The 16,902-nt window shown below is 38.3% G+C and overlaps 4 protein-coding genes across 4 annotated transcripts; 3 read left to right on the top strand and 1 right to left on the bottom strand.

Annotated features, from left to right (window-relative positions):
- The first annotated feature begins 7,822 nt into the window (after positions 1-7,822).
- On the top strand, positions 7,823-8,514 carry LOC128255117 (general odorant-binding protein 56d). The gene is given in 3 exon segments (XM_052984629.1): positions 7,823-7,905; positions 7,971-8,025; positions 8,028-8,514. Coding segments are annotated over 3 exon segments (393 nt in total). The 5' UTR covers positions 7,823-7,857; the 3' UTR covers positions 8,318-8,514.
- Positions 8,515-10,723: 2,209 nt separating this feature from the next.
- LOC128255112 (uncharacterized) lies at positions 10,724-11,940 on the top strand. The gene is made up of 2 exons (XM_052984622.1): positions 10,724-10,903; positions 11,208-11,940. Exons 1-2 carry the CDS (start codon positions 10,835-10,837, stop codon positions 11,844-11,846), a joined length of 708 nt encoding a protein of 235 aa, XP_052840582.1. The 5' UTR covers positions 10,724-10,834; the 3' UTR covers positions 11,847-11,940.
- A 790-nt stretch (positions 11,941-12,730) lies between these two features.
- On the top strand, positions 12,731-13,232 carry LOC128255115 (general odorant-binding protein 56a). Its single transcript, XM_052984627.1, has 2 exons — positions 12,731-12,800; positions 12,860-13,232. The coding sequence occupies exons 1-2, from the start codon at positions 12,741-12,743 to the stop codon at positions 13,211-13,213; spliced, it is 414 nt and encodes a 137-aa protein (XP_052840587.1). The 5' UTR covers positions 12,731-12,740; the 3' UTR covers positions 13,214-13,232.
- A 609-nt stretch (positions 13,233-13,841) lies between these two features.
- LOC128255114 (general odorant-binding protein 56a) lies at positions 13,842-15,371 on the bottom strand. The gene is made up of 2 exons (XM_052984626.1): positions 14,747-15,371; positions 13,842-14,302 (listed from the first exon to the last, which is right to left on the bottom strand). The coding sequence occupies exons 1-2, from the start codon at positions 14,804-14,806 to the stop codon at positions 13,943-13,945; spliced, it is 420 nt and encodes a 139-aa protein (XP_052840586.1). The 5' UTR covers positions 14,807-15,371; the 3' UTR covers positions 13,842-13,942.
- Positions 15,372-16,902: the final 1,531 nt, after the last annotated feature.

Raw genomic sequence — 16,902 nt, 5'->3', positions numbered from 1 at the left:
AAAATAAGAGCCAGAAGGGGGAGAAGAGTACCGCTTCTGCAACAAGCAAAACGACTCACTTTTGTGTGTTATCGTTCCTAATTTGTTTCAAATTAAATGAGTTTTGAACATTCTCACAGCCAAATACAATCATAAAGCGTAAAATATACTCTGAATGACGCGAATGTGGATGTGTTTTTCGGATGGGTGGACGAAAGGATCTTGCTGTCGTCGTTGTTTTTTTGGTGGGTGGTTCGGGTCTCCTGCAAATGTAATTAAAAAACTTTTAAACCGCATCAACATAAATGTATGGCGCTTAAAATTCTGTGCATTTGACAATTTTCGGTTGGCAAAAAGTTGACATTTTGTGTTCCTGTGTTTGTGGGCAAGTGTGTGTGTATGCAGTGCAAAAGAACCGCCAAAACATGTCAGACTCGCCCCATCTTCCCTCGCCACCCCCCACACTCATATCAAGTGTTAGCGGTGGCCATTTGTATTTGAGTTAAATGAAAAGCTTTAAAAGTTATTAGCGTTCATAAATAAATGTCAGTTGAAGGCATTTATTGATGACGGCCCGGTCCCATTTTATGCGTTTATCATTTTTACGAGCCACTCTTTTTGGCCATTTCATTTATTTTAATTGAACACCAGGCCCACCAGTCTACTGAAGCACTTTTAGGGCCGTAAAGAATTGGAACACCTTCCGTTTAATTGCATTTAAATCGCCGGCCAAACACCTTAATAGACCATTAAGACCCATTCCTCCGATAATGTTTAGTTCTGCAAAATGCGCAGGTAATAAATATTCGCAGTCGGAATGCCATTTCAAACATTCCCAGCGAACCCGCTAAATTGCTTCCCCTTGAATTCAACACTCGACATAATTTTTCAGTGTGCAATTTAATCATACCGATATTGAGGAATGTCAGAGTGCAAAATAATCAAACAGCATCCCATTAATTGTCCGACGGTTCATATAATCTGTTATGTATCCATTTCTGTGTGATGTCACCCCCGAAATAAACTTTTCCAAGTCTAAGCCCCAGTCTCCATAATTTTCCATTAGCTTTATTATATACTCATTTGGACGAATGCCTTATATCATTGTTATTAGCAAATCTTATGCTTCAGTTTATTGCCATGTGGGAGGATTTGAAACAGAATCATCAACACCAGAAACTGGAGGCTGGCAATTCCTTTGGGGTCTCTCGACTTTGGGGGCAAGTACGTTGAACTCTCCCCAACATTTTGGGGGATAGTTTCCGTGAAAAAAATAAAACCACTGGGAACTGAAAGACATCTTAGGGTTGTTCCCATTTTAGGATAACCATTTAAGATTATTTTTACGCCGTTAAAGAATGTCATATAGGGCAAGTACACTTATTCAAGCTGTTATAAATGGTATTACTTACTTTTTTTGGTGAAAGATATTTTTACGTAAGTATAGTATGCATTCGGTTATCTAGTATTATTTGATTATTTGCCTGTCATTACATTGAAAACCATGGTTATCAAATTCATCGCACTCCGGTTAAGTAATTAATTAAGTAATAAAGATCAGTATTAGAGTTTATTTAACCATTATTTTACAAATATGCGTATAAAGTGTGAAAGTTCACGATAAGATCGTTTGTGGGCTTATGATTCAGCTGAGTGCTTTTAAATTCAATTGGTGCAGTTGAAATGGTTCAGAAAATACCTGAACAGAATACTCGGTTCAACGGATCCAGGTACAAATGAAAGTTTTCGCACAGTCATTTCACGGAAAGAGCTCTTTTTAATTAATTTAATGACTGGCTGATTTATTTGCATATGGGAAGTGCACGTGAGGAAAACTTTGTGCACGTGGGTAAATAATCAACTCTTTTGTTGCAGTTCCAATTTTGGCAGTTCTGCTCCTGGCGAAGCTTTACTTTTGGGGTTGAACCAGCCTGGCTGCCGTTTGCCACTAATTATTTTAACAGCATGCAAGAGGTATTCACCCGACTGCTAAAATAATCTTCAACCATCCCCCTCACAATAAATCCCCTTTCACGTTCCACAGGCAAAGAAAGTTCCGGAAAAGAAAGCTCAGCTTCCTTGGTATTTCCAGTCCGTAATCCGCATAGCTTATCACAAATTCCGGGCATAACTCAAAACAGAAACGCTGCTCGGCCAGTTGGGAGGCAAATTAATGGGTAGATGTAGATGCGCATTGTTTTGCCCCATCTGCCCCAAGGCGTTGCAACACTTTCTGATTGCATTAGATGCTTACAATAATTTTCGGGCCAGCTCCACTCGGAATGGGAACGTAAATGGAATATTTTATGCAATTTATTTTGATCAATTTGCACGTCGCAATGGCAGCTTCCTCGAAGGGCGCCTAAATATTCTCCGGCTGCTGTGAATGCAATCGTGCGTGCCATGGAATGAAAATTTCCGAATGGCAGCCACAGGCTCTGCTTTATTATACGGCTATTTTGGACAAGTACAAATACAAAAACCATAAGGGTAATGAACGATATTTGGTTTATTCTTTTTGAATTGCTGTTGATTTTTTTAATATGCTAATTGCGAAATTAAATATAAAGGGAATGAATTAACATATCATAACTTGAAACTTTGTAGAAATAATAGTTTCAAAAACACAATTTATAAATGAACATCATTCTATTTACTAATTAAATAGACAAACATTTTTTAATCTTAGCCTCAAATTACTGATGCAAATCTCATTATAGAGAAACAATTAAATCGATTTAGCCTTGGAAGACTTACATATCAAAAGTATTCGCGGTGGCTTAATGGGAAAAGGACCAACCATGCGTGGGATAAGTTCTTTTAACTTTGTCGTCGGACTCTTGTCTTGTGTTAGTGGAATGTGTATATTAAACCTATTTGCAGCCCACCTCATTACACACTAAAAAAAGCAATCGAGCATCAAATTACAAAGAAAATAAAATGCAAATAGGTTTTTCCTTATCTTTTCAGCTTGTTCTTTTTTTCTGGGAGCGGCGGGGTCACTTCTGCCTCTTCATCCGCCCCGTATCCCTCGGTCGGAGTTCCAATTTCATGCAGCTGACCACGGACGATGTCGGGCCCTGTAATTGTAATTGCCGGGCTGGATTGGAGTGGATTAAACAATTTCCACATTCAACATGGCGCGTCTTTAACCTTTGCCACAATAAATTTTTTCCGGGTTTTCCTCGTTCTTTTCGGTCGTTTTTGTTGTTGTTGATGTTGCTTCCCCAGTTGGGGCTTAATTTTGGTGCCGGCGATAAGAATTTTTAGCGACACTGTCATTCGGGGCTTTGGCTTTTACGAGGCGGCACAAAGGACGCATGTCCTTGTTGTGCGTCTAATTAGATGCTTTGCCTAATTAGTCGGTTTTATGTGAGACTCTTTATGCCCCAGGATTACCTTTTGCTTGCAGTTTAGCGAGTCAAGAAGTCTCTCTTTCTCGCTGTAAGGAATAGCCTGCCTCGTCGATATGTGGCATACAGATTACGCAGACCGAGAATGTTATAAACTTTAACGTTTATTAAAAATTCCAAGCGCACAAGATAATATCCTCTACATCGCCCTGACAATAATGCGAACGAAAGCAGCGCGTTTGCCTCTGCTGATTTTCGCAGCTTGAGATTTTCCATTTTTCCATCATCGAGCCACGGGCTCCGGCGACATCCCCTCGGTTGGGATTTTCAATTTCTTACAGAACGAGCACTGCATTCCTTCACCTGGCCGTCTTTGATGCGTTGTATGCCAGGAGGGGCAGCGGAGTTCCATATGAACTCCCAGCCACTGGCCCCTCAACCGAATTGAACTTGTCACAAAAGAATTCATTTTGCAGAGCTCGGAATTTTCCGGCTGTTTGGGGGCGTAATAGGGGTTCTCGAGGTCCTCGTATTCTCGGCAACTGTGCGTTGAAAAGCTTTGTAAGCTTTGCTTGACTCTTAACCCCCTTCCCTATTTTCCCCCTTTTCTTTTGTTTCGCACACTGTTGTCCCTTATCCAACGCTCCATCGGTTCTGGGTTCGTTAACTGGAATTCAATAAATATTACTAAAACACTCGCATACGCATTCGCCTTTTCCTTTTTGCGTTTTTATTGAGCATGAGAAGGGAGACAACAACAACAACATCAGATGCCACTGGAAAAGGCCAGAGCAGACATTTTCACATAATTTCCCAACCCCCTCCGTGATCCGTTTTTAGGGCCATCCCAACTCCCATGATTCGCCGTCCCCAGGCTGAGTATATTTTGGCTTATTTTATGACGCGTTTTGTTACCAAAATGAAAATTTTTGGTAATACCAAGACATTTAATTGCCTAATTGTTTTGTTTTTGGCATTTTATTGCAGGCGGACTGCTTTTTATGGGAAAGCGAACTCAGCACGCCATTTTTTTTATGACTTAATTACTTAAATGCGTTTTATTTTGCATGCGGCCATAATCATAAACAAATTATAGAAGTGGAAATTATGATATCTTTTTCTTTTTTATTGCGAGCCCTGGGAAAAGATTATCCGATATATTGTAACATGGGTTCCTACTTTCAAATCATATTCTTTAAACAGCTGGAAAATATTTTTAGACCTTAGTTTAAAATTGTTATAGAAGACTTTTAGTTAACTTTTATTTCAAACCCCACGAAGAATAGTTTATAAGTACAAAATCCACCTAGTTTACTTAAATGAGTACACACTGTTTGTACAGGCTTACAGTCTCCATTTCATCTTTTCATCAACAAATAGTATACACTGCCCACTCCGCCGTGCTCCCATAATAATTTAAATTAACTGAATTTGCTTTATTTGATTTACCTGGTTTAGTGTTTCTCTTCCTTTCCGGCCCATTGAGAATTTCTGCCCCAATTGTGGAGAATCCAAGGACGCTGGCAAGAGGTTTTTTTGAATTTATTAGCCTCGCTAGGGTTTGACCCTAAAGGGTGCCTATCCCATCGTCCCATCCTGTTTGGCTTTAGTTTACCTTCGGTCATCTCTTTTTATTTTCTGAAATTAATGCGGCAAACACTAATTAATTGCGCAGGTGTTGCAGCTGTTCCGTAGCTCTTGTTGTTGCTTGCGGTGTTGTTATTGCATGGGATAAGCCTAATTGAATTTCTGTAGCTTTTTACTAGGCTGGCGGATTCAGGAGCGGAGGGTACGGGATGGGCAGGTCCTATCTCGCTATTGGATATAATTAATTACAAAGCTGCCACTTAACGAGACCGATTGCATTTATTATCTTTAAATTATTGATTTTTATCATTTGGTAATTATAAAACATAAAAAATGGGGCAAGAGCATAATGTACCTGATATTTCAATGGGAACTGTTAGGCCAGGGTGGCTGAACTGATTCTAAAATTGGTTATTGTTGAACTACTGCCAAAAGTGTAAAATAAAATTTGGAATATTTTTAAAGTCATTTTGTTTTTTGTGCTTACCATAATTATTTTAATAAACAGCAATATAATAAATTAATTATAATGAATGATTAAATAAGAGATCTCGCAGAAGAAGAAATACCAAAGGCTATGCCTCTTTGCCATTCATTCAAAAATGTGTTAATTAGAAAATCTCTTGGAAAGTTTTCGTGTACAAATAAAATAACAAAGTGCTTGTGGTCTAATTAAAATTACAAAAAATGTATCAGTTGAAAAAGAACTGGGGAATTTTTTGTAACTATCCTGTAGAGAATCTCATTGAGGCCTTTGTAACTCCCTAAGCGTTGACCGTAATCAAATTCACGCTTTGAACCTATTTAATTGTTTTTCTTTTTAATTTCTCATAGCTAATAAATTGACTTTTATGACTGGTCATGAGAAGCTCGTAAAATTTGCATATGACTGTTAACAGAGCTTTGGGCTTTAAGTCGGAGTCCTTCAACGGTTGACGGCATTATTATTATGTCAACGTAATGTCGTCGTCAAATGGTTTTTCGCGTGACATTTGCATTTCAGTTCGGTTGAGTTGAGCCCTCGGGTCCGATGACATTTCATTAGCCGTTTCAGCCAGTTCTTCGGGCACATAATAACGTGTGCCATTGTTTTTCATTGTTGTTTTATGTGCTGTTTATATTTTTATAGCATGCCATATAGTATTTAATATTTATATATATACATATTATATATGAGCCACATGCGACAGCCCCTCCCATTCTATCATGTCTGCGATAAAACAATTTTATTCCTTTCTTATAAGGCAACTTTTAGGGACAGCGAACTTTTGCAGCAGGCAAAAAAGCTGGGGGCAGCACTACTCCAGCTCCTTGAACTAGAATCAAACTACTTGAGGAGTCACCCGCTGCTTCGTGTTTGCAGTTATTATTGTCTATAAATCGTTGGGAGGACCCCGCCCGATAGGAGCCGTAGCAATATACACGATGACATTATGAATTTATTAGTATTTAAATATTTTACTTCTGCTATGGCAGGCGACGATGGGCCGCAATAATCGCTCTGACATTTTGTTTTCCTTGGCGTGCGTAACTATTTACGAGTTTACTCCGGTAAGTTTTGTCGGAGCCCAGGCACTGGTGCACAGTTTGAGTAGGTCATGAATTATCGATGCTGTCAGCAATAAATATTGATAAAATATATGATCAAAAGTTGTGGCACGTAAGCATCAACTTTTCTAACAGCCTCTATTACCATAATTTGGATAGTTGGGCCACTTAAACGGTTCCGCTTAAAACTTATGCATAAATCTACATACATCAGCCAATCATCTGAATGCCACTTTAATTATTTATCAGCAGCAGACATATCTGTGCTACAAATTAATTAGCAAACCAGTTCAGATTCACCGCATGGACTTGAGATTTTGTGACTCGTTTGGATTTTTTAGACTTTGATACCGGCACTTGACTTCAAACTTTGGCCAAAACAAACAAGAAAAAAAGAGAGATGTAAGAGAAAATGTTATAAAGTGAGAACAGGTTTGATGAATCAAAACTATCATCAGACAGCAATTATTTCATATATATGTAATTAAAGGTTTAGGTACTAACCACTAAATTAGTTTTTAATTTAAGAGACTGGAAATTAATTGCAAGTATAAGAGCGACTTTGGCTTAAATTTGTTTGTAACAAACAAGTAAAAATATGTTTTTTTTAGATGAAACACAAGCTTATCAGTTTCAAAGAAGTCAAATCTGTGATCCCATAAAGTCGGTTTAAACTACAAATATTTCAATTACTTTTCTTTGATGATTTATTTAATTTTCTAGACACCTATCTAATTTTAATGGAGAGAGAACCTTTTTTTTACCTTTTTATAGCACATAAAAACTGCCCACTCACGCTTTGACTGCACATTTTTTTAACACCTTCATAAAAACTAACGTAAAATCGTGATTCAAGTTTAAGGTTTTGGGAGTTACGAGCATTGTTAAACCAAATTGGTTGACGTTGACGCTTCGCTGAGCACTTCGACCCTTGGGAAGTACATCATTTATTAATCGGTGGAAAATCTATAATTGCAATTAGCACTTACATTATAGAAACCAAAAATATAATGAGCTCGAGTCTGGAGCATTAAAGCCAATTTTCGATACAATGGAAGTAGCAATGGACTTTTTACGTTTGCCGAGCCGAGTATTGAGTGAACTTTAAACCGAAATGGCACAAAAAAGTGAGTCAGAGCCGGAGAGGGCTTGAACCAACAACGAAACACCGAGAATCATAAAAACGGCGATTTAAATAAACTAACCGATATATGGCCGTGTATATATTTAATTACGTATACCCTGTGATCAGCGGAGTAGAGCGAAAACAAAACGAGATAATCAAAACAGAACTCTAGCGAAGCTGCATTCAAAATCGTATAAAAGCCAGGTGTTGAGAGAATAAAGCCAGCAGTACCGATACCAAAGGGTTTCCAACTACATCTCCACCATGAAGTTTCTGATCGTTCTGACCGCCGTTTTGGCCTTCACTGCTGCCGTGAGTAAACTCAACTGATCTGTGGGGATATAGTACTGAAAGTATAATTTGATTGTGTTGTATAGGAGCTGCAGCTATCGGATGAACAGAAGGCGGTGGCCCAGGCCAATGGAGCTCTTTGTATCAGCAGGAGGGAATCACCAAGGAGCAGGCCGTTGCCCTAAAGGCAGGAGACTTTGCGGACACCGATCCCAAGGTAAAGTGCTTCGCTAACTGTTTCCTGGAGAAGACCGGATTCCTGATCGATGGGCAGGTGCAGCCCGCTGTTGTTCTGGCCAAGTTGGGCCCTCTGGGCGGAGAGGACACTGTGAAGGCAGTTCAAGCCAAGTGCGATGGTATTAAGGGGTCGGATAAGTGCGATACCGCCTATCAGCTATTCCAGTGCTACCACAATAACCGCGCCCAAATCTAAGCCCACAACTGGCGAATTTTTTATTATATGTGATAATCTGTCTGTGAACTTGTTATTTAGTTTGTCAAAACCAAGTACACATATCCAATGTTAATCCTTATAGAAGCATCTGCCTTCAGCAAAATTTTTGTATAAATATTAAATTGTATTTTTGCCAATAATGGTGTGTTGAGAAATTAGTATGTGGCTTAATCTTACACCCGAGTTTATCTAAATTAAAAAAAAAAACTTATAAAAAAAAATTGCATTACAAAAATGTTTATCTTAAACTAAACGGAATTGTTGTTTTTTATCTTGCAATGTCTTTTGTAGGCAATTAAAGCAGCGGGGTAAAAATGTTAAATGAATGACATATATATGAAAATATATATAAAATGGAATTAGAACATCGAAAAGCTGACCAAACACTGCAATAGGAAAATAAATAAGTAAAATGATGAAATGTATGGAAAACACCTTTTCTTGTATAAACAGAATGTATCAGTTTTAACGGTTCCGAAACTCTATCTTCTTGAAGTCTGTGAACTTTACACGAACTTTTGAATCAAGTTACTTTTCTAACTTTTTCAACCCCTCACAGCCAACTCTCTTTTTGTATCTCAGTGGAAATAAGAGCGAAATATTTATACATAATTACTTATGCATATTCGACTTGTCAATGGATGGGATGCTCCACTGTATGACCCATTTGCGTGGTGGCCACGCACCCATTTGCATAACAGTGGGCCATCATTAAGGCCCAATGTCAGACCGTCGTCAGGGGCTTAAGTCCTTGGCCAGAGCACCGATCCCAGAGGCATTTGGCCGCTCATGTTTGGCATAAATATTGATGAGCGACGGCAAACTTATGCGCACAAAGACCTGGATCCCGAATTCTGGATCCTGAATGCTGGGATGAATGCGTGAGGGCTGAGCAAATGAGTTGGACACAAGGAGCCGGGTTTTTAAAAGCCCAAATCCAATTAACAAATCATTAAACATTCATTGAGCACGTGTCGCAATTGCATTTACGAGTTAAACCTGGGCCAGGTGGGACATAAGGGACAATTGCTTTGACTTTGGGGACTTTGAAGCGTAGCCCGGGTGGACTTGGCGTCCATAATTCATTTCGTCACTTCCTGGGGACAGTCTGGTCTGGTCTGGTCTGGTCTGCTGGGGCTGTCATGTCACTTCCATTTAGCATCCGTTTCAGTTGCAGTTGTCTGCCCACGAGCCTTGCCAGCAATCACTGATGCGTTTACTAATGTCTATTAAAAGGGCAGCCCAATCGCCGGATTCCACCCCCACTTGGGCTAATGCATTTAAGTAGACAGCCATGGCGGCTTGTCAAAGAAAACAACACGCGTGCGATGGACCGAGACATAGAAGCACATTGATGCTCGACATCCATTGCCTTTGTCTTGGCCGCCTTGTTTGACTTGTCTCGCTCCTGTTAGTTGGCTTTCAATGGCGGCCAAGGAGTAAGAATATGGCCTGGGCAGGGGTTGATTCCCGATGCTTTGACTTGGATGGTCTGATGGGGTATCTGCCTGCGGTTCTCACATTAATGTAATTTAATTTTATAAAAACTACGCTGCGGGGTGACTGCCACTGTCTTGTTTCATGGTTCGATGTCTCTCGCTTTTTGTCCGTCCGTCCACGTGGAGTTCCTTTGATCTTAAAGACCAATATGTGATGTGGTCGGGGATTTTGCGGTCTCGTTCTTGATTATCAGAGCAAGACTCTTATTAAGTCCGTCAATTAGAGAGGGCTACTGAAAGTTGGAGTTAAAGTAAACCAGTTGGTGTGGTTGAAACTAATGTGATTAAATTGGTTATAGGTAAATAGAACTGACAGGGAATAGAGATATAAACTCTTTTACAGAGATGATGGTCGATTGGTCGGTCTTGCTACACAAAATAATATTACTTACTTTGTTTTTCAGCTCTATTTTATAAAATTTATTTTCTAGAATCTATTTAGAATTTAGACATTTTTTTAGTTTTTTGAAAAGCTTTTTATAAAAGCAATTTAGTCAATAATTACAATGATTATTATAATTAAATTTGCAAACAATATAGAATAAACCTTAGTCAGACCATTGCCTGACCGCTTTTTAATACAGATTTATGGAACGGCACTTAAATGTTTTGTAGATTCATCGACCAAATTGAGCTTGAGTTGTTTTTTCCCAGCCATTTTTTTTTTGGCGTAATTATAGAGTCCATTAAACGTATATAACATACGTATATGACAAATGAATGTTTTTGGCCAATGCTAATTTGGGTTCTCACCTCCAAATGCTTTTGGCAATGCATTGATGCATGGCGAATTATTTGCTCTGTATCTGGAATGAAAGCATCCAGTCAGGCATAAAAATGATTTGTTGATCGATTTGAAGAACAATTAAATAGGAATTAAAAAGGAGATATGATCTGTAAAGTTATTTCTATAAAAGCGGTCTGTTAAGCCGCAACAGGCTTTATAGTCCAGAAGTATTTTAAATTTGACAATACACATTTCTTAAGTGTTCTTTAGATGCACATTCAAGCCAATTTGCTGCCATGGCTTTGCCTGATTCTCAGTGATCTTTTGCCAGTGGCATGGGTAATGTTTTGTCCAGCTTTTTCAATTATTTCACTCATTCAACAACATGGTTATACTCGAAATTCAATAAAAATAGCTGCCAAGATTTGAGTCCTAACAATTTTTTGAATTTAGATACAAAGTAGACTTAATTTTCTATAGTCTACGAAGTATTTAAGATTGTTAAATATTTTTCTTTCAATTTATTTCAAAATTTTAAAGTCTAATTTTATATTTTGAATATTTTAAGATGTGCTAATATTCCTTAAAAATTAGTTTTAAATTTATTTTGGATTCGGTTGTTTGATGTTCTTTTGATTTATAGACCCGTTCAATGACTGTCTCGCTGAACATGTCGATGACCCGAACCCTGGTCCCAGATCCACCAAATGGGACAGAGACCAAGCTCAGCCAGGATATGCTGAGGTCCTGTATGCGAAAGACCGAGATCTCGATGTCGCAGCTGAAGCTCTTCCATATGAGCCTGCTGAACAGTGACTACAACAGCGAGAACGATGTGGCTCCGTCGCCAGTGCAATCCATCGGCGATGTCAATAACCTGGGCGATCTGGACTTTAATGGCAACTCGCAGATGCCGTTTCTCGATTTGAAGCACAATGAGCCACTGCAGTGTTTCGTTAGCTGCCTGTACGAGACCCTGGATCTGGACAGATACAATGTCCTGCTGGAGGAGGCCTTCAAGAGCCAGGTGCAGACGATCATCCAGCACGAGAAGGCCGAGATCAAGGAGTGTAGTGATTTGCAGGGCAAAACTCGGTGCGAGGCGGCCTACAAGTTGCACTTGTGCTACAACCACCTGAAGACCCTGGAGGCGGAGCAGCGTATCCGGGAGATCCTCGAGAAGACGGAGGCGGAGAGCGAGGGACTTGGTCCGGATGGCACCGACTTCATCGACGGCGTCCAGCACTCCGGCGAAGCGGTGACCACCACCAAAGCGGAGTAGCTAACTATATATACTTGTAAACCATTTCTTATTGGTGTCTGCTTTACAAAAAAAACAGTAATTAAACGAATGTGTGTGTAAAAAAATATTCAAACTATAAGTTGGTGTTGTTTTTGAGACTCTTAAACTATAAACAAAATTTGTGTCTTGAACAATATAAGTTTTAACGTGTTAAAGCATTTTAATAGACAAAATATTGTTTAAAACACTTGAAGTATATCAAATAATTTATTATAAAAATGTTAGTATATTAGCTTTTAAATCTCTTAACTTAAAAAACGGTTAATAAAACATAAAGCCAATCATTGGGCTCAAACTGTTTTAACGGAAATTTAAAATTTGTAAGGTATAGTTTTAGGCTCAGTAAAAAAACCTTGTTTATGTAAAAATGTATATTAAAATGGAATATAAAATATTGATTACATTTGTTCAGATACATTTAATAATTTGTAACATAAACACAAAGACATGAAAAGAAGCAATAACCTAAAATAAATAAATAAATATATATATATATATATATATTATTTTAAATTAAATTAAACAAATAAAAAAGTAATATGCTAGTTGAATTGCTCTGACATAAAATTAATAAAATCTGAAAACAAAGACCAAACCGGGCAAAATAAATAACAAAATAAAGTAAATAAAGGCAAAGTTAAAGCTCACTGACCCGAATGATCAGTTGAGAAGGGGATGATTTAACGCAGCTAGCGTACGAAATTTAAAAACAGCCAATTGGTCTAACAACTCAAAAATTTCAAACTATGAATAATTGAATTTTAATAATATTAATAACTTAATTGTTAGGCAAGAGTCTACACATTTTAAAAGTATTTAAGCAGCACTTGTTTGAGCTGAATTCAGTTAGACGGTGTTGATAGCTTTGTAAAGATGAAATTTAACTGTTTGGTGGTAGTATTCCTCATTTTCACTTTGTGCGAATTGGCAGCGGTTAGTGTGTGTTTTTAAGACAGATTATCCTTTTTATTAATTTTTTTAATTTTAAACAGGGTCAGACTGCTGCTGAAGTGGCAGCCTACAAGCAAATGCAACAGACTTGCATCAAGGAGCTCAACATTGCTGCCGGTGATGCCAATTTGCTAACCACAGACAAGGAGGTGGCAAATCCCTCGGAGTCGGTAAAGTGCTATCATAGTTGTGTCTACAAAAAACTCGGACTCCTTGGAGACGATGGAAAGCCCAATGCCGACAAGATCTTCAAGTTCGCCCAGATCCGATTTAGCAGCCTGCCCATCGACAAACTGAAGGCCCTTCTCACTAGCTGTGGAGCTACCAAATCGACCAATATCTGTGACTTTGTCTACAACTACGAAAAATGTGTGGTCAAGGGAATTAATGCCTAAACAATAAAGTAATTTTAAGTGTTCGAAGCATACAACGGTTAATCGTCCTTTTGGGGGGTCTCATTTAATTATGCAAATTGAAAACGCCGAATGACCTGGCACACTCATGAATATGGATTATAAGCGGCTTACGCAAATCAGGGCCCGAAATCCGCCATTAACCAGCGGCAAATTTTGGCTTCCCCTTCTGATGCACACTGAACTTATTTTTCAAAGGCAATAAACCACTCATAAGCTCAAAACAAAAATCTGTTTTTGACACCTAAAAATTTGATTTGAAAAATTACAAGTTTTTGGGTCCTCTCGCTAATTGAATTTTGAGTAAATTTAGTTTACAAACGAAATATTTTTTAACATTATATATATAAATATTATACTGTATATATGTTAGTTACAGTGTTTGCTAGAACACTTCTAAGTACTGTTGAAGACATGAAGATAAAATTTTAATTGTCCTTTAAGATATAATAATTTTGAACATTCCAAGACCCGAAAAAATGTTTCACATTTGAAACAGTAAATCCATTTTATAATTTTCTTTTTAGCTCTTATATCAATTTCATAATATTCTTTTTAGTTTTTTCTTTCACGGCGAATCAAAATAGAGTAGTAAAACAACAATGATGGGTTAATTTGACAAAGCATATATTCGAATGTAGCATACAAATGTTTAAATTATTTTTCTCTTAAATGAATCACAATTTGCCAAACTTCAACTCCTGTTCGTCCTTAGGCCTTAACCTCAGCGGCGGGCTTGAAGCTCTCGAAGCATTCGTGCAGCTTCACGGCGGTTTCGCACTTGTTCTCCCCCTTGACGGATCTGCACTTTTCCAGAGCGGCCTTGGTCTTCTCCTCGCCAATGAAGGCACCCAATTTCTCCAGGACAACGGACTCCTGCAGCTCACCGTCCTTCAGGGTTCCGACCTTCTCGAAGAAGCAGTTTGCGAAGCACTTGATGTTCTCGGTGGGGTTCTTGAAGTCCTTGGCCTTGACCTTGGCCTTCTCTTCTTCGGTCAAATTCAGTTCGGCAGCGCACTGCTCACCATGCTGCTTGGCCAAAGCCTTTTGGTCCTCGTTCAGTTCAATGGGCTAAAATAAAAATATTATGTTATATTATGTTAATACAATCTCAAACGTTTGTTAAAATAAAATAACCAATTAATATTTGATTTTTTTGAAGTTAAGGATTAGGGTATCTGTTTTATTATTAGAGGAAAAATATGTGATTGGAATTCAGAACTTTTTTTATTTCCTTAACTTTAATTCAAAGTTACCGAAAAGCCAATAAAATAAAACGTCAAAAAACAATATTCGCTTGCAGTAAGACATGTTTTTTACTTTATGATGATCGAATCAAAGATCTTTAAGTTAAGTGTTATAAGGGTATATGGGTATATTATAGGGGTATGCAAAAACTTCTTAAAAACCAATTGATATTTTATTTTTTCGAAGATAGGGTTAGACTCCAACTTATTTTTAGAGGAAAGGAATTTACAATTCCTTTTAACTTCCTTAGCTCAGATGCAAACTTACCGAGGCAACAGCCAGAGCCACAAAGACAGCACTCAAAGCAATCACAAAGTAGGAGTTCATATTGAGAATAACTATGACTTGCTAGAACGTTTGGGGAAGTTCTGATACCGGTCTGGGATGTGATCGCTGCTTTTATAGCCGCATTCGCGGTCAATAGAAGCCGGTTTCTCTTTATGGCCCCGGGCAGTGATCCATCTAAGCCCAGCTGATGGGTTTTGATTTTTGTTTTGGTTTTGTGTTTTGTTTTGTAATTCTGTGATTCCCTTTGGTCTAGCTGGGGCTACTTCTTTTTTTTTTTGCCATCTTGGCGAGTGCTTTCGTCTATTTGTGGCCTGCGGCCAGGTAGACAATCTGAAGTTATGGTCGCAATGAAAGCATGGTTCATTAAACCGCCTTCTCCGGCCGGGGGAATCGAATCAATTATACAAATAGAACGCAGACGTGGTACAGACAGGGACGCCTCAAGTGGTCTCGAGATCGGAGGTCGCTCGAGTTACAATCGCAGACGGACTTGGAGTTTGGGAGTTGGGGTTGTGGCTGCTCACTCATTATCGCGGCACTCTATCAAAAACTTTCCACTACGTCCCATCTCATTCCAGGTGGCAGATCCCAAGCCAAAGCCAATGCTAAAGCCAAGAGCCAGGAGATTCTGATTCAGATATACGTATATATATATAAATATATATATCTGGGGGCGGCGAGGTGTGGCGCGTATTGAAAGTTGAGAAGCGCAAGGAGACAGACGACGACGGCAAAGTTTTTTCATTTGAATCCTATTATTTCAGCGTAGTTGTAATCTTATTATCCACGAGATGACAGCAAAATGACATTTAGAAAATTTCACGCTGTGTGAAGTGTACAAAAAGAAAACAAGGGAATGCAGGAAAGTCAGCCAAGCACTGCGTGTGGGTGGTGATGGAATCGAAATGGAGCCGGAGTCGGAGTCGGAGCCAAGGACCGGGTCCGGATCCGGAGTTTCTGATTGGGATTGTGCGTACTGTGGTGGCCACACCCAGCCCCCTTTTTGGAAAAACCTTCGTCTACTGCTTTGAGTTGGGCGTGTTTTTCACAAGTTTTCCACTGACTGCTGCTGCTGCCTGTCGCCGCCTTCCTTTTAATTTCAATTCTGACATTTGTTTGTCTGCTGTCAAAATAAAGTAGCTTTGGAGCAAAAGAAATAAACCATAAGATTGCGATTGAAAAATTTCCAACCCACAAGCAGCCCCCCACACCCCCTGACCGCAGCCGAGTGACTGAAACTTTTCGCTCTGACGCAATAATAATAATAAACTAAAGCTTGTTTGACTTCTCTGCAAATGCTTTGAAATCCTTGTGTGGTAATCTTAATTCAATTTGCTTGTGGTGGGGACAGTCGACTTGGGTGTTTAACTCTGGCGTTACACATGCAAGAAGTGATGCGACCAAGGAAAAAACAGGAAATTTAATCTGAAAACTTTATCATAATAATGATTTTGAAGGAGAGCGAATGATAAAAGCATTCTACAAATGTTTACAGGTGGGAATCACATCTTTTCGACATGCAATGATTAAATTTGCACGAGGTATAAAGAAAAATATTTTTGCTGTGGTTTGGTTGTTTTAAAACCAAGCATTGCTAAAGATATTTTTCTTTATTTGTGAAATTCATTAGGATCATGTTTAATTCCTCACTGCATAGCAGAATTTAAACAGTATTTTGTACGATATCCGTTTTTATATCTCTAAAATTTATTTTTCAAAATATAAATTAAATTATTCAAAATAAATAAGTTTTTTTTTAGGTAATCTTAAATGTTGAATAGGAAATGTTTGATTTTTTTTAGATTATTAAATTATTTCTTAACAAATTTTGTATTAAAAATAACATATATAAATAAGGCTGGCAACATTTAAAAAAAATAAGTGCGGAGTTATGCACGCCAAATGAAGTGCTCAAAATTCATGTACAAAGTTTTGCAACAACTTTCCGGAACCATTAAACAAGCCAAAATCTAATATTTGTTAAAGCTTATTTCTAATGAACAATAACTGACATTGGAATGGCTTTCCCAATAGGGCACAAAGCAAAACCATGAAGAGCATAATCAGTCTACAAACCCCCGTCGAAGTCCGCCCCTTCAGCTAGAAATTAAGTACAATTTTCATTTTAAATTAAG

This window comes from Drosophila gunungcola (assembly GCF_025200985.1).
Source record: "Drosophila gunungcola strain Sukarami chromosome 2R unlocalized genomic scaffold, Dgunungcola_SK_2 000006F, whole genome shotgun sequence".
Lineage (NCBI taxonomy): Eukaryota > Metazoa > Arthropoda > Insecta > Diptera > Drosophilidae > Drosophila > Drosophila gunungcola.
Note: the sequence above shows the minus strand (reverse complement) of the source record. Positions and strands in the feature narration are given on the sequence as shown.

What these genes read in the sequence shown, in the direction of transcription:
- LOC128255112 (XM_052984622.1), top strand. Translation starts at nt 10,835, where the DNA reads ATGCACATTCAAGCCAATTTGCTGCCATGGCTTTGCCTGATTCTCAGT. An exon ending in ATCTTTTGCCAGTGGCATGG is followed by an intron (nt 10,904 to 11,207) that starts GTAATGTTTTGT and finishes TTTGATTTATAG; the next exon opens with ACCCGTTCAATGACTGTCTC.
- LOC128255114 (XM_052984626.1), bottom strand. Translation starts at nt 14,806, where the DNA reads ATGAACTCCTACTTTGTGATTGCTTTGAGTGCTGTCTTTGTGGCTCTG. An exon ending in TGGCTCTGGCTGTTGCCTCG is followed by an intron (nt 14,303 to 14,746) that starts GTAAGTTTGCAT and finishes TTTTTATTTTAG; the next exon opens with CCCATTGAACTGAACGAGGA.
- LOC128255115 (XM_052984627.1), top strand. Translation starts at nt 12,741, where the DNA reads ATGAAATTTAACTGTTTGGTGGTAGTATTCCTCATTTTCACTTTGTGC. An exon ending in CTTTGTGCGAATTGGCAGCG is followed by an intron (nt 12,801 to 12,859) that starts GTTAGTGTGTGT and finishes AATTTTAAACAG; the next exon opens with GGTCAGACTGCTGCTGAAGT.